Source organism: Cannabis sativa, chromosome 2 (assembly GCF_029168945.1).
Source record: "Cannabis sativa cultivar Pink pepper isolate KNU-18-1 chromosome 2, ASM2916894v1, whole genome shotgun sequence".
Classification (NCBI taxonomy): domain Eukaryota; kingdom Viridiplantae; phylum Streptophyta; class Magnoliopsida; order Rosales; family Cannabaceae; genus Cannabis; species Cannabis sativa.
Genome location: NC_083602.1, coordinates 4,315,254 through 4,331,856, shown reverse-complemented (window position 1 = coordinate 4,331,856; position 16,603 = coordinate 4,315,254). Strand labels below are relative to the sequence as shown.

At 29.3% G+C, this 16,603-nt stretch overlaps 2 protein-coding genes across 2 annotated transcripts; one reads left to right on the top strand and one right to left on the bottom strand.

The window, feature by feature from the left end:
* Nucleotides 1–508: 508 nt before the first annotated feature.
* Nucleotides 509–1,944, top strand: LOC133034068 (MATH domain and coiled-coil domain-containing protein At3g58340-like). The gene is made up of 6 exons (XM_061109083.1): nucleotides 509–524; nucleotides 636–762; nucleotides 844–1,016; nucleotides 1,104–1,380; nucleotides 1,475–1,647; nucleotides 1,787–1,944. The coding sequence occupies exons 1-6, from the start codon at nucleotides 509–511 to the stop codon at nucleotides 1,942–1,944; spliced, it is 924 nt and encodes a 307-aa protein (XP_060965066.1).
* Nucleotides 1,945–7,015: 5,071 nt separating this feature from the next.
* On the bottom strand, nucleotides 7,016–10,906 carry LOC115719792 (gamma-glutamyl peptidase 5). The gene is made up of 4 exons (XM_030648980.2): nucleotides 10,406–10,906; nucleotides 7,685–7,846; nucleotides 7,429–7,596; nucleotides 7,016–7,348 (listed from the first exon to the last, which is right to left on the bottom strand). The coding sequence occupies exons 1-4, from the start codon at nucleotides 10,745–10,747 to the stop codon at nucleotides 7,247–7,249; spliced, it is 774 nt and encodes a 257-aa protein (XP_030504840.1). The 5' UTR covers nucleotides 10,748–10,906; the 3' UTR covers nucleotides 7,016–7,246.
* Nucleotides 10,907–16,603: the final 5,697 nt, after the last annotated feature.

Sequence of the window (16,603 nt, the reverse complement as noted above, 5' to 3'; positions counted from 1 at the left end):
TGTAGGATGTTAGCAACACTAGTCACCTATTCCACTTCAAGAATTTATTTTTTTGACGTGCCACTTGAAGAATTTGAAATTGTGAGAAAATTCAAATAAGATTAATTACATCTTCTATCTCCTGGTAATTTTCTGACAGTCAAAATAAATAATATTGTGGCTATTTAAATTCTGAAAGAACAAATATATTTATAGTTGTTCAATTCAAGCCACGGATACTATAGCTAGTTCCAAGACAATAGCTTAAATATTATAATTACACATTATAATTAAATTGATTATTTTTTTTGAAAACATAATTAAATTAAATTGCTATCTTGAAAATATATGATGAGGGATGCAATATTTAATATTGAGATATAATGTTTATATTAATGATAATGTTTTCATGCATGCATGGCCATCTCTATATAATCAGGCTATTTAATCTTCACAAGTACTACTCCTTTTACTCACAAATCTCTCTCTTTAGAATACTTATTAGTTATTCATCCCAGACACACTCTATATGGATTCTACTACTGGTACATTCCCTTAACTATATATATATATATAGTTATAATTTTATATTTTAATAATTTCATGATATTGTTTGATAATTAATTCGTTTTTTTGCTAATAATTAATCTTTATAGAAACTTCAAGATGTATAAGAAATATTCCACCAGTTCACTATTTGATGAAGGTTGAGTCTTATAGCTTGCTCTCAAACTCAAATGAAAGTTACCATAGTTCTTCTTTCCAAGTTGGAGACTACAAATGGTAACTTATAATAATCTCCCATTATTAATTAATATACATATATATATTTCTTTATTATGTCTTATGCATTACTTTATACAGGAGATTATCATTTTATCCCAATGGAGATAAAAGGTTCAATGCTACCAACAATTATATATCTCTATATTTGACAATATGTGATACTGATAGTCTTCCAAGTGGTTGGGAAGTTAATGTTAACTTCACTTTATTAGTCTATAATCATAGACACGATAATTACTTGACTTTCCAAGGTACGTACGTATTTTAGTTGTTTTTATTTCACTATTATATACTTTTGCTTTGTTTTGTTTGGATATATATTTATTTGATATATGTAGGTATGAGGCGTTTTCATGAATTGAAAAAAGAATGGGGTTTTGAACAAATAGAGTCACTTGAAACTTTCAAAGATGTATGTAATGGATACCTCTTTAACGACTCTTGTGCATTTGGGGCTGATGTCTTTGTCATGAAGCACACTCTCAACTCAGAAACTCTTTCTGTATTTAGACGTGAGGATCTAACTAATCCTACTTTCCGTTGGGAGATTAAAGAGTTTTCTAAAATGGATAAATCAATCATATCTAAAAAGTTCTGTTCTGGAGAAACAAACTGGTATATATGTTCATCCAAGACAATGTTATTTTTGCTTTCAACTTTCAGCTCAAGTCCTATTATTACTGTTTGATTTTTTTTAATAATGTTATAGGTATTTATCGATCTATCCGAAGGGTAAAAGTAGTAAAGATGGCAAAGCATTCTCGATTTTCTTATCTTTAGATGATGATGATGATGATAGTGCTCACAACAATTCAACAATTTATGCTGAATTTTATTTGCGAGTAATTGACCAACTCAATTCAAAGCACGAAGAGGGTGCAGGTGATTATATTTTCTTCTTTTTTATGATAATATATACAACCCAATACTATATATAAATTTAATGTAATTAGTTGTGACAATGGAGTTCTTTATTCATCTAATGATTTTTTCAGTTAATTTTCGTTTTCTGAATTTGCAGTTAATCGATGGTTTAGTGGTTGCAAAGGTTGGGGTGTTCCTGAATTTATGTTATTGGAAGATCTTCACAAATCTTCGAATGGTTACATTGTAAAGGATTCTCTTATAGTGGAAGTTGAGTTCTCCATCATGTCACGAACTAAGGTTTCAAACTCCTAGAATTGAAGAACCCCCAGAATATGCTGAACGCTGCAATTTTCAAGAAAAATGTGACTGAATTTTCAAGATTCATGTAAATTAGTTGTGACTTTTTTTTTATGAATCAGCAGGTCAATCTTTACTCCAAAAATTCGTTGACTTTAGAACAAAAATCTTACTTTCTGTTTTATAACACGTTCTTAATCTTAAGTTAAAGAGAGGAGCTATTATGAAAAGTTAGCCGTTTTATGCATATATATGATAATAGAGTGATTGTAAAAATAGCCTTTTACCAAATTTTATATTAGTAAAATAATTTTATAAACGACCAAGATTTCAACCATAAAGGACCATAAATTTGATAAGAAAACAAATTGTGGATTAATTAGCCTATATGATAATCAAAAGTTGTGCAGCTTACTAAGGAGCAAATATCTTTTCTGTTATGCTATTTTGTTATAACAAATTTATTCTAAGGATTCAAGAGCATATATTCTCTGCTTTAATCACATTATTATTTTGACAAATTTCACTATGATAATATCATCCATTTAAGTTCTTGATATCAATGTGAGATGAAAATCTTATGCATAAGTTCTTTCAGAAAAATGGCCAGTTCTTGTTTTTTTATCTCATTTATTTTCTTGGTTATTTTCTTGGCCAATAAAATTATTACACGGTAAGGTATGCATAATATGCATACTACGCATGTGCATACTTTAGTCATATCATGTCTAACATCAAGCACTTCATTAGTCCACCAAATCCATCTTTGATCATCATTACTTACCCCTTTAAATTCTTTAAAGTAAAGTCTGTTGCGATTGCATTCACAACTTAAATTAGCACTCTTTGAACTTTTGATCTGCCATGATTCTGAATAAACATGTCAAAAACATCCATTTAGTTAGAGCGGATTGGAACTCCGATACCGACGGATCACCTTTGATTCGAAACCTTAGGATACTTATTGGATCTTGGATCAGATCCGCTCTGCTCCGCCTAATTTTTTTCTGGATCGGATCTTATTCGACGCGATTTCAATATATTTAAATAAAATAAAAAAAAAATTTAATTCAAGACTCGAATCCCAGACTTGGATGCCTTTGGACCTAGACACGGACCCGAACAGGGACCGGGAACCCAGGACTGAGGCCGAGAACGAGACCCGGGACCCGAGATCGGGACCCCGGACCCGAGACCGAGACCGGGATCCGGGACCCGGGACCGGCACCCAAACACGGACCCGAGACCCAGACTCGGAACCGGACCGGGATCGGGACCGGGACCCAAACACGGACCTGAGACCCAGACTCGGAACTGGATCGGGACTAGGACCCGCCACCAGACTGGGACCCGGGACCGGACCGAGACTTGGGACCCGGACCCGACCTTGCCCTGAACTCCGACCGCACTACAAGAAATGTCACTTTTGCCAGCACATTTTTGTGCTGGCAAAAGTTAGTATTGCGCTGGTAAAATAGAATTTACCTATGATGTGTTGGTAAAAGGGGGTTGGCAAATCAATGTTGGTATTAGAACTTTTGTCAGCATAAAATGAAAAGCGCTGGCAAAAAAGACTTTTCCTAGCGCGTAAATGTGCTGGTAAAAGTTAGATTTTAGCCACTGCAAATGTACGCTGGTAAAACTTTGATCTCTTTGCCAGCGCAGTTTGTGAAATGCGCTGGTAAAAGTTACTTTTACCAGCGTAGCAGCGAACTGTGCTGGTAAAAGTTACTTTTACCAGCGTAGCAGCGAACTGTGCTGGTAAAAAAGACATTTCTCGTAGTGCCGGGATCCCAAGTCTCGTCCGGTCCCCTAAACTAATTAGGATTTTTGTCCCCTAAACTTTGATATGTACCATATCATTCCCCTTGAACTATTCTGATCGTTAAAAATTCTCCCTGAACTATTGAGATTATCGAATTTAAGTACTTTTGTCCAATTTCATTCAATTTTACTAATTTTGTGATTATTTATGTACTAAATCATGTTCTCCAGACCTTCATATCTACCAAATCATGCCCTCTCGTACTTTGACAAGTGTAAAATCATGTCCCTCTGAACTTTTATCCATGTTATACTTTCTTTACTAAAATTAGACAAAAGTGTTTAAATCTAATAATCTCAATAATTTAGGGAAAATTTTTAAAATCAATTTTTTATTTTTGAAAATTGAAAATAGATTTTAAATTATGAAGCCAAACAGACTCTACCATTAGACACACTTTCATATTTTACAAATATATATGTAAAAAATGTTTAAAATTTATTAACCAATACGCTATACAAAAGCTTAAGAAAAAAAAAATCATATTTCTAAAAAATAAATAGAAAATATTGTTGTTGTTATGAGGATGATATGGAGAAAAAAATAAACAATTAAGACAACAATGGCATTTTAGTAATCAGTTTTGCCTCATCTAGTACTATTGATACATGCAATCTGTACTCATAAATAACACCTTGTCAGCAATGATTAGTTCTTATCCAAAACCAAAAGAACGAATCTTCATCAAGCTTCGATCAGTTAAACTGATGATCACCAAGTCATGTAGTATCAATTTGCATCATCAATGCTTTAGACAGCTCAACTACGTGTTGTGTTGTGTAGTGGTAGGAATAGCTTATTCTCCCTTATTTGGGTTAAGGGTTCGAATCCTACCTCGACTCCTTTTGAAAGGGATTAAAAGAGATTCAAGCAACGTTTGATCCTTGCTGATGGTGGTATCATTTGTGTAATAAGAACCCTTGAAGGGACTACCGATGACTCAATTAAAGTAGGCTAAGGTACAAGACTCCTGTGGTTGATACGTGGTCCCTGTAATTACTAAAAAAAATTGAAAGAATGGAAAAAGAATCTACACCACGTGATTCTCTTTTTTCTCATAAAAAAAAAACTATCCCATATACCTTTTTTTTTCAATTTACGGCTTGAGTTTCTAAAGTGGTTGCAGCGCTAGTTGCAATAGGAGTTTCTATATAATTTTTTGTTGCAATTTAGTTGCAGCGCTAGTTGTAATAGGGATTTCTACGTAAAATTCTATAAAAATGCAAACAAAATTATTTTGAAGTGACTTATCAAAAAAAAATTATTTTGAAGTGTAAAAATAAAAAAACCCCTAAAAAAATGCTTTAACAACTCTCCTTTTATTATTCATGTAAGTTAATATTAGACTGAATTTCCTATAAAGTTTCCCACGTGGTCCAAATATGCACACTGTTTTTCCCTATCAACAAATGAACACCTACCTTCTCTATCAATAATCATATTAGAAGTGAGTCAGTTGAGGTCAGTTCTAACATTTGGGAAGTAAGAGTTTAAATTCTTAAGATATTATTAGTACATGTCTTGGTCGGGTTTAGAATTTAGTTCTAACCAATTTTACATATTTTATAATTATAACTCAATCTTACTAGTTATATATTTTGGGTTTTCTTAAATTATAACTCATTTCAAAATTTGTTTCAAGTTTGATTTTTAAAGGAAATTTACATAATATATTAACTTTTACCAATTTTTTACAAAAATACTGCCAGGTAGTGTTTTTTTACTTTTTTACTATGTTTTTTTATAAGTTTCATACTGCAGTATACTGTGTTAACTTTTTACTGGTGTTTTTTAGTTGTTCTACTATTGTTTTGAGTTATTCTATTTTGTGTTCTACTGGTATTTTATAAAAACACAGTATTTTTAAAAAAATTCCGTGTGACAATATTTTGTAAAAATTAACTCAAATTCCAATATTTTTGTAAGTTTCCCTTCTCAAAATCATTCATTCATACCGTATCATAATGTAAAAAATGATCAAATTAAAGTCTTAAATGAAGAAATTCAAATTTTTGTAGTTAGTGCTTAATCTATATCATCCAAACATAAACTAAAGTCTTAAAATTATTAAGGGTGCCCTAGTAAATAGAAATTTAAACCGACTAAAAGATTTATCATGAATAAACTTTTAAGGTTATTAGCTTTTGAAATTTTTATTTATTTCACTATTACCATAATTTACGTGTATATAAAAAATACAAAATTAATAATAATAAAAATGTTATGCTATTAGACATAATTAGGTTGGTTTGGATTGGATTAATTTAGGACCCATTTTCAACTCAATAAGATCGACTTATGAACATTATAAGCCATTTTCGGCCACGACTTGGTTGGATTGGGTTGTTCGGTCCATAACTTCATATTGGGCCATTTTTGTGCAGCCCAACTTAATATAGTATCCTAAAGCTATTTTTGACTTTGTTTAACCATCTCCTCTGTTTATAAATAGGGATTATTTCACAAATATACAATAACAATAAAAAAAATTACAAAAATACGGTTTCACAAAATTTTAAATATTTTAACGATTTTTCCAATTTTATATACCAAAAATACAGTCTTTTTTTATATTGTACTATTATTAATTTATTGTTAATTTTTTGTTATTTGTATGTTATTTTTTGTTATTATTTTATACTTTTATATAAAGAATAATTACATAAGGCACCAATTTTTTGTAAAATATTTACATTTTTACGTTCAAAGAATATTTTTTTACATTTTTACGATTTTTCAAAAAATAACACGAAAACAACATAAAATCAACAAGAAAACAACATAAAAGTAACATGAAAATAACAACAAAAAAATAACATACATATAACAAAAAATTAACAACAAATGAACAAAATTTCAACATAAAAAGACCGTATTTTATGTAAATAAAATCAAAAAAATTGTAAAAATATTTAAAATTCCGTGAAACCGTATTTTTGTTGTTTTTTTTGTTGTTTTTGTGCATTTGTGAAATTAACCCATTATATAACTCTTTTGTTATTTGAAAAACTGTAAAATATTAAAAAAAATTAAAAAAAATAATACTTAATGTAATTATCTCTTATATATGTTATACTTTATACTTACATTTGCACGTAGTTTGGCATGAAAGTCAATAATGTTTTGACTTAATAGTAATTACACATAAAACTTCATTAAGATTGTTTCCTTTCAATGAGGGAGATCAAGATCAATTAATTAAAAAGTCCGTTCCTTAATTGGTTTAATTAAAAAACTTTAAGTACATGAAAACAAATAGTGTTTTGGCAAAGCTTGAAATTTCATTAGTAAATGTAGTTTGCTTTGACAATAAACCATAACTACTAAATTGGTGTTTGCCTAGCTAGTGCCTGCCTAACACCACACTTTTCTTCTTCTAAACTTTCTATTCAGTCCACTCAATATTTACATTTTCTTTTATTATTTTAGCCCCCCACATTACCCTTTTTTTTCTTTCACGGGGTTTCATCTCCAAACCAATAACTTTAAAGATCATAATCCACCCTTGAGAAAGCTAGTACACAATCTCCTCAACGCCTCCCTATCCGGCTCGTGTTCATCCAACTTGGCCTTCAATTCCTCAGATTCAGAATCCTACAAAAATCAAAAAATATTAGCAAAAATACACATAATCGACAATTAGGGTTAGGATTAAACCGAGCATTTGGACATACCTCAATGAAATCGAGCTTAACAAGGCGATCGATTAGGTGAAGAAGTATGTCTTTGGTGTATTCGGGGTGGCCTTGGATGCCCATCATGTGATCACCATATCGAAACATCTCCACTCCAGTCTTATCAGACCACGCAATGAGTTCAGCCTTCGGAGGAAGTTCCCATACCTGCAATATTTTTTTTCATACCTAAGTTTTCAAGATATAATGAAATGAAAGAAACAGATAATAACACAAAAAGACATTGTTTTTGTACCTCATCGCGATGGATTTCGTAGATGGAGAGTAAGGGTGGTGTTTTGAGAGATTGAAAAAGCTTTGATGATGATGATGAAGATGAAAAATGAACGGTTCTGATTCCTATATCCCAACCCGTCATTGAACGGCCTGATTTTCCTCCCAATGCTCTACTTAGTATCTATAATGACAATTAAGAAAGAACAAAATTATACGACATTACTAAAGTTAATCAAATTGATAGTGATTCAATTATGGAGAAAATGAAATGACAATATACATATCATTCAAAAGGAATTAAATCAAAAAAATACAAAGTAACAAAGAAAAGGAAAGATAGTACATATAATGTGACACTTCAAATAATCACAAATAATAACATCATTTGTCCTTTGACAATGAATTGATCCACCCAATAAAAAGACATTCAAATCTCTAAGAACCATTCAATCTAGAAATATAAAAAACAAAACCTCTTTCTACTGTTTATTTTTAAAAGACAAGACTTATAACCAAATCAAATAATTTTGAAATGTTTGAAAAATGAAAAATAAAGTATGAGAATTATTGTATAATAACTGAAAAAAATGATAATACATAATACAAAAGTATCTTAGCTAGAATCCAATTAAATTGGTATCAGTGGGAGACACGCAATTTAATTGATGCTTGCCACCATTGCATCATAATATTAAAGTACAATTTATATAAATTTATATATGTATGGTGTCATGTAATAAAAAAATAATCATATTGAAGAGTTTACCTAATAATAATAATTATTATTAATAATATTTCAACTGTTATCACGTTTTTCAACGAGTTTTAAACTGATTTTGCCGACAATTTTTTGCTATATGACAAGCATATATTAAGAACTTAATTTCTTTAATGTATCCTATTTTGTCCAGATCATATGCAACCATATTTTTTTTTAGCTTTAATAAATATTTATTAACTATAATTATATAATCTAGTTCAAATTTACCCATCTCCTCCCCCAATTTAATTAACATTTAAGTTTTAACTCACTAAACATGAAAAAAAAATGTGGTTGGAAAGCCCATGCGGAACTGGATTTGAGTGTAATTAGAAATAATTACACTATTTGATAAGTGTAATTATTAAAAATATTTTATTTTAATTATTCATTATTAAAAATTTATTTTTCTATGTAATTACTAATTATTTTACTAAAAAAAAAATATTTAAAACTAATATGTAGTTTATATCCAAAATAGAGTGTAATGACTAATTATACAATTGCCCTTACCAATTTCTTTGAATAAAGTATACATACATATTTTAATTTCTCCTAATATATGTTATCTAATTATAATGTAATTTAATTAATTTCCATATTAAAAATAAATAGAGATCTAATAGTATAAGACTAACTCAATGAAATCATTTAGCCGAATTTAGTTGGAGGTAATAAAATAGAATAGAAAATAAACAATTTTTATTCTATTCTTTTGTTTGGTTGCATTTTAAAATATTGAAATGACAATCAAATGGAATGCTCTCTGGAATAAGTACACAAGGCACCAATTTTTATTAAAAAATTATATTTTTACATTTAAAGAATTTTTTTTTATATTTTTACAATTTTTCATAGAAATAACATAAAAACAATAAAAAAAAACTACATAAAAATAATATTTAAATAACATCAAAATAATAACATACAAATAACAAAAAAATCAATAACAAATTAATAAGATAATAACATAAAAAGACCATATTTTGTATAAATAAAATAAAAAAAACATTAAAAATATTTAAAATTTCGTGAATTTGTAAAAGACCATATTTTTTTTTTGTTATTTTTGTGTATTTATAAAATTATTTCAATAACTATTCTATTTAAAAAAAAAAAATCATTCCAATGTAATAAAAGAAAAAATTTAATAATTTCTTTTTTAATTTTTTTATCCATTTTAAATTTTATTCCATTTCATTCTTAATACTATTCCCAATCTCATTCCTTTTCTTATAGGCAGATTAGACTTAGTACCAGTTTTAACGAAGCATGCCATTTTCATTTTCTGTATAAGTCTCAATCAATATAAATATAGTTAATATACACATTAAAGCATTTTTTACGTGAGTGATGTATTATTTATTTATTATTATTCCTTAGCTGTCACATGCTGAACCACGTGCACCAACTGGCTCACCAAACAACAGACCATTTGTACAAATTAATTATTTAATTAGTTACAAAAAGGGTCCCACCCTACATCTCTAGATCATGCCTGATGACTCACTTAGATAAGCGAGTGTAACCCACTCGAAAAAGCTCGCGACTGGATATCCACTGAGATAACACAACAGAATATACTCTTTTTGTACATATAACTCAATCTGGACCGTCCAGGTCCCACAATCGTACGGACAATATACTCCACACCGAAAAAAAGTTCGGATTTTCACTCACACGCGTGACCCGAGTGACAGCATTTTAAAAATTAGTTATTTTTTAAAATTTTAAAAAAGTAAGTAATAATCAATTAGGTGGACCAATAATTCTGAATATACTGAAAATTACCATGATACCCTCAGTCCCCACAAACTAAAAACACTACTTCCAAAAACAACCACATTCGTATAAATATTTTTTGTTTGTTATGTTTGGAGAAAATTCTGTTACATTTTTAGTAAAAGAAAAAAAATTGGAGTATATAAAAATTAAATCTTAATAATTAATATTATATATATTTATATTTAATGTACGAACCTGGTGGCCAAAGCAAATGCCCAGAACTTTTTTCTTCATGGAATCGAGTTTCTTGAGAAATATTAAAAGCCTGGAGATCCACGGTTCGTTACTGTGGGCATCTTTTCTGCTACCGCTAATCACAAACCCATCGTACGATTCCAATTCATCTTCGTCTGGATACTCGCCACGTGTCACCCTATACATATCCCAAGTCTCCCCTTCTTCCTTCAGCATTCTTACGAAAACCCCATAATACCCTCCGTACATTTTCTTAACGTAGTCTGTATCATCTGCGCAAAGAAGAAGCCCAAATTTTTTGTTCTTCTTCATCGTTGTTGTTGTCATTATTATGCTTTCCATTCCTCTCTCTCTAGAATTTTGGCTTTGGAGGGTGTTTGGGGAGAGAAAGAAAGAAGGAAAGTGAGGGAGATTGGAAGAGAATTGTTCGGACTTTCTCTCTCTAAAATAAAAAAAAAATTTAAGAGAGAGAAAGAGATAATGGGGTTAATGAGGAAGATGAAGATGAGAGAAGGTGGTTTTAAAGTAACGCGGTTATGAAAAAGGTCTTTTTTTGCCATGAAATTACGATTTTACCAAACCTATTTATTTATTGTTTTTTTAAAAAAGAAAATAAAAATTTAAAATTGGAAAAATTTTGATACTGTTAATGAATCTAACTCGGATTTTGGTCATTATTTGTTCATTTAATGTATCTTTGCGCAAATCTTTACTAGAGTTTAAATTTCTTATTTTTATTTTTAAACATAGTATCTTTCTTTTTTATCACTATTTTTACTCACTCTGTGTTGTATTTATTATTGATTTTTTTTAAAAAAAAAATTATATTTTGTCCTTGATATTTTCTACAGATTTTTCTTATTATTTTATTGAATACTAGAGAAGGTGTTACACAATATGTGTTACTTCTATAATTTTGCTAATATTTTGTGACGAATAAGTTCTAAATTATAAAATATGACATTGTGTTATTATGTTTCTCAAAAAAAAAAAAAAACATTGTGTTATTATGGAAATTATTAATTTTTAAAAGATGTATTATAAGAATTAATGTTACATTTATTGAATTAGTAAAATACAAGAACAATATTGATTTATAATTTTGGCAGACTGTAAATGAAAATTTAATTTACTTACTTGAGAGTTGAGACCACTTGCAAAGGGTGCTTTCAGCAATTTTTGCCCAATTTGTGAGAAGAAAGAAGAGATTTATGATCATTTATTTTTTAATTGTGATTTCTCTCAACAGATTGTGCAACAAATTCATAATTGGATTGGCACAATTGGTCATAAGTGATTGTGGCAACAACTTTTTTAACTTTTTTTTTTATTTATTTAGGGCTCGTTTGGAACGCCGTATTAGATCGTATTGTATTGTATTATATTGAATTGTATTTTATGCAATATTTTTATGTAAAACTATATGTGATATTAACTTTTATGGACACCTAAATATATAATATTTTAGTATAAATTAAAGTTTAACATATTATTATACAAAAATATGATATATAATCCAATTTAATATAATACAATACGACCTAATACGGCGTTCCAAACGAGCCCTTAAGCATTTATAGATTACAACTATGCATAATTTGAGACTCGAACCCAAGACCTCCAACACACACACTCTTATGGCCACTTGAGCTAACCTCAAGTGACAACAACTTTTTTAATTACAATTTACTATATTTGGCTTAATAGAAATACTTATTTTTATAATAAATACTCTCATAGAGTGAATGTAATTGTGGATATGATAGAAATGTTAAAAAAAATAATAATGTTAACATACAAAATTTATATATAATATAGTATACTATAATATATAATAATTAGATATACATACTTGATTCATTTATAGCAATTATCGTAATTTGGTAGTGCAATACTAACAACTAAGTAGATAACATGTATTTATAGAGTTAGGGAGGAGATTTAACTACATAACCCTAGTTAGACTGGACATGTTCATCAAAGACTTCAGTTAACTAGAAGAGCCCAAGATCGTCGACATGCTTATACACGCATAAAACTATTTATTCTTTGCAAATATCTCATAAATTTCTTGGCTGCAACACAATGATCATGGCCAGGATCAGATAAATATCTCCCAAGAATATTGACTACGAAAGTAATATCAGGCCGAGTGCAAACTTGGACACACATCAAACTCCCTACTACGCATGCAAATGGGATGTTCTTCACTGCTTCTCTTTCCAAGTCATTCTTATAGGACATTGTTCCTTAGTAAATTTGTCCCCTTTTATAATAGGAATAAAATCAGCCTTACATAAATTCATATTGAACCTTGAGCACACGAGTAATGTGAAGCTTCTTGTGATAAGCCAAGAACTTTTTAATTCTTGTCATGATAAATTTAACTCTCCAAAACAAAAGATGTCTCTCCAAGATCCTTCATATCAAAGTTGGTATAAAAAAAAAATTAGTCTTATTTAATAATAATTACAAATTCTATTGTCAAGTATAATGTCGTCCACATAAAGAACATGAAATATATAATGACTCCCACTGATCTTCATATAAATAAACTGGTCAAACTTGTTCTCTACAAAATTAAACGATATCACAACCTTATCAAACTTTACGTACCACTGTCGAGATGCTTCTTTGAGACCATAAATAGATCGTTTCAGTTTGCAAACCAAATTTTTATTTCTATTTTCCTTGAAGCCTTAATGTTGTGACATATACACTTGCTCTCTCAATTCTCCATTCAGAAAAGTAGTTTTAACATACATTTGATGCAACTCTAAAACAAGATGCGCAATCAATGGTATAATAATTCTGAATGAATTTTTAGTGGAAATAGGCAAGAAAGTTTTAGTGTAATCAATACTTTCTCTTTTGAGTAAAACTTTTTGCCACTAAACGTGCTTTATACCTTTCAATCTATTCCATTTTATCATTTTTAGTTCTTAAAATCTACTTACAACCTATTGGTTTAAAATTATCAAGTAATAGAACTAACTCTCATACATTATTTTTCTCTATGGACTCAATCTCATCATCCATAGCTTTTATCTATTTTGAAGAATGTGGAATATTAAGTGCTTCACTATAAGTGAGACGATCTATAAAATGACCAATATCATATTCTCCTCCTCCAAGATAAACAAAATTATCATCACACATTGTTAATTTCTTTTGTCCTTGAGATCTTCTTAGAGGAGGTGCTACTAGAATATCTTCTATTTGTTTGATTATTATTTTGAATGACATCTAAATTAACAACCCTAAAACTACATTGTTAACATAGATTATATGAAATTGAATAAAAGATAAAGAAGAAATTGAAAACTAGATTAATTCATAAAAGAGATTCAAGTGAGTCACATAACAACCCTAAACTTAAATTAACTCATATTAGTCATCTTAAACATCTAAAGATTCAACCAAAAATATAAAAGATTGAGATAGAAGAGATAAAACACAATGTGGAGTCTCCAATAGTGTCCTCCTTTCTCCAGTCGCCACTCCTAGTCAACAATACTCAGAAAAAATCATATGGAACCCTTACACCTAGCCCCAATTCATTATTTTATTAAAATTGGAAAGTTACCAAAAATATTCAAGTGCTTCAACTCTAGGGAAAGTTCTGACGCTTGACTTTATCCAGAGACAATGATTTTTTTTATTATATTCAAGCGCCGCAACTTTTAAGGAAAGATCGTGACTTTCCAATTTTTCTCAAATTTTCTCTCTGTAACGATTGGAGAGTTGCGATTCTTGATGCTAAAATTTTAAAACTTGAATTTTTAATCCTCTGAAATGTACCAAGTCAAGAAATTCAATCCGAAGGTTCCTTTTTGCAAAATTAATTTGATCATTTTGATCACCCAAAAACTCAAGAAACAACATATTTTTACCTAAAAGTGCAACTCTCTTCATCTTAAACTTGAAATTAACATAAAAGCAAAAAACAAGCGTAAACTTGAACAATAAAACATAAAAAATATTAAGAATAATCCTAAAACTAAACTCTAAAATAACTTAAAAATAAACCTAACAGTGGCCGCATGAAAAACAAAGAAAGATTGGGGGAGGAAACATTAAGAGAGAGAGAGAATGGGATGAGAAGAAGAGTATGCAAGAGTAGAAAAGTAAGGGGCAACAGGCCTATGTAAGTTTATGGTTAGGCTTAGGTAATAGGTTAATGGGCTTTTCTAGCCCATTTGTATGTGTTTCTTTTATTGTAACTACTTACTTGGGTAAGTTGAAAAATATTATTTTTATTAATCAATTAATCAAAATTACCTCTAATTTTATATTTAATTGAAACATACCTTTTTTTATATGTATTGTACTCAAAATATCCTAACATAAGAGAGTCATATGGAGAGTATCTTGAAGTGATAGGGACAAAATTGGTACAATGTTTAAAAAAAAGGTAAAAATAATATACTTTAAAAAAGAGGATAAAAATAAAAGAGATCAATATAAAAAAGGTATAGAGTGTAATTTCCTCAACTTGTGTCAATTTTAAAATGACGCTATTTAGCGTCCATAAATTGATGCCAAAGTGAGAAATATCAATTTTAAACCGACACAGGTAGCATTGGTTTCGAACAGACATTTTTAAATTAGTTTTCTTTTTCATTTTTGAACATTGACTGATATGTTGACCGACAAAAAAAATTATAGTAGTGGTTGTCCATGCCCTCTTGGTGTGTGTCCTTCGTGAACATTATTGTCATAGGAGATTGTATTGTACCCCCTAAGTTAGGGCTTTTGGTGATGGTTTTCTAATGGGACGTCCTAAAGGATGGTATTGCTTCTTAGTTACATAACATTAGTGTAAAGTTTTCCTTTTTGTATGTTGTTGTTGTTGTTGATGAATTAATGATGAGTATAGCAATACATGCGTTCAATGTGAGTGTGTTATTAATTAATTAGTAAAAATGAATGGATTACGTACTAAAATGATGATAAGGTTTTACGTGATACATTCTTGGTCTTTAACGTAACATCTTATGCTCTCATCAGTTATATATAACTTTATTAAATATAAAGTGTGTAAAAAAATTAATGCAAAAGATTAAACCCAAAAAAACAGGTGCTTCTTTAAGAATAAATTAAAAAAGAAAGGATAAATAAATAAACAAGTGCTAATAATTAACGCCATAATGCAAAAATTCAGGCTTTTCACAAATTAATTAATTCTTGCACGAAATCAATGAAACTTTGCTTTCTTCTTAAGATACGTACGTACTGAAATATCAAAAAAAAAAAAAAAAAAATTGTAGTAAAGCTTTAATAATGGGATCATATATCATTTAGGGAAAAACACAAAAAAATACAAAAAAGGAAAAAAAAATTACAAAAATACCTTGGGCCGGCCCATTAAACATTTATACAGTCCACATACAAATATTTACAAAAATACCACATGCACTAAGCCTTCAGCTGTACAGAGCGAACCATGAAGATGAAAATACGCGCTCGTTTCAAAACCGCAAAACAACCAAAATGAAACCAAAACGAGAAAAATACAGGTATTAATTCTGGCAAAATCAACTGGAAAAGAATACCTGCAATGATCTAAACTGAAAATGACGAAAAAAAAAAATCAGAAAAACTGTGAAGAAACTGAAATTACACATTTGTTTTCTTTTTTATTCGATCAAAATAACTCCCCCTAATATCGAAATCTATATTCATGAAATGTAGATCTGTAACAAACAGATCTGGAGCTCCCACTAAATCCAAAACAATGTATGATGTGAAAAATTTTAAAAAAAAACCTCATGAATAATACATCTACGTTATATACAGTTGCATTTTGATTTATTTTTTGTTTTGGTTGCCTTATAGTTGCATTATCGTTTTATGATAGTTTATATATTATGCAAGAATTTAATTTGATGGGGACTAAGAAATAGTAGTTATACATAGTAAGTTTTGTGCAAATAGTTGCATATTAATTTTATAGTGAAATAACATATGCAAGTAGCAAAACTATAACAAAACTACAAAACAACTGTATGCAAGTGCAAATAGTTGCCTTATAGTTGCATTATCGTTTTATGATAGTTTATATATTATGCAAGAATTTAATTTGATGGGGACTAAGAAATAGTAGTTATACATAGTAAGTTTTGTGCAAATAGTTGCATATTAATTTTGTAGTGAAATAACATATGCCAGTAGCAAAACTATAATAAAACTACAAAA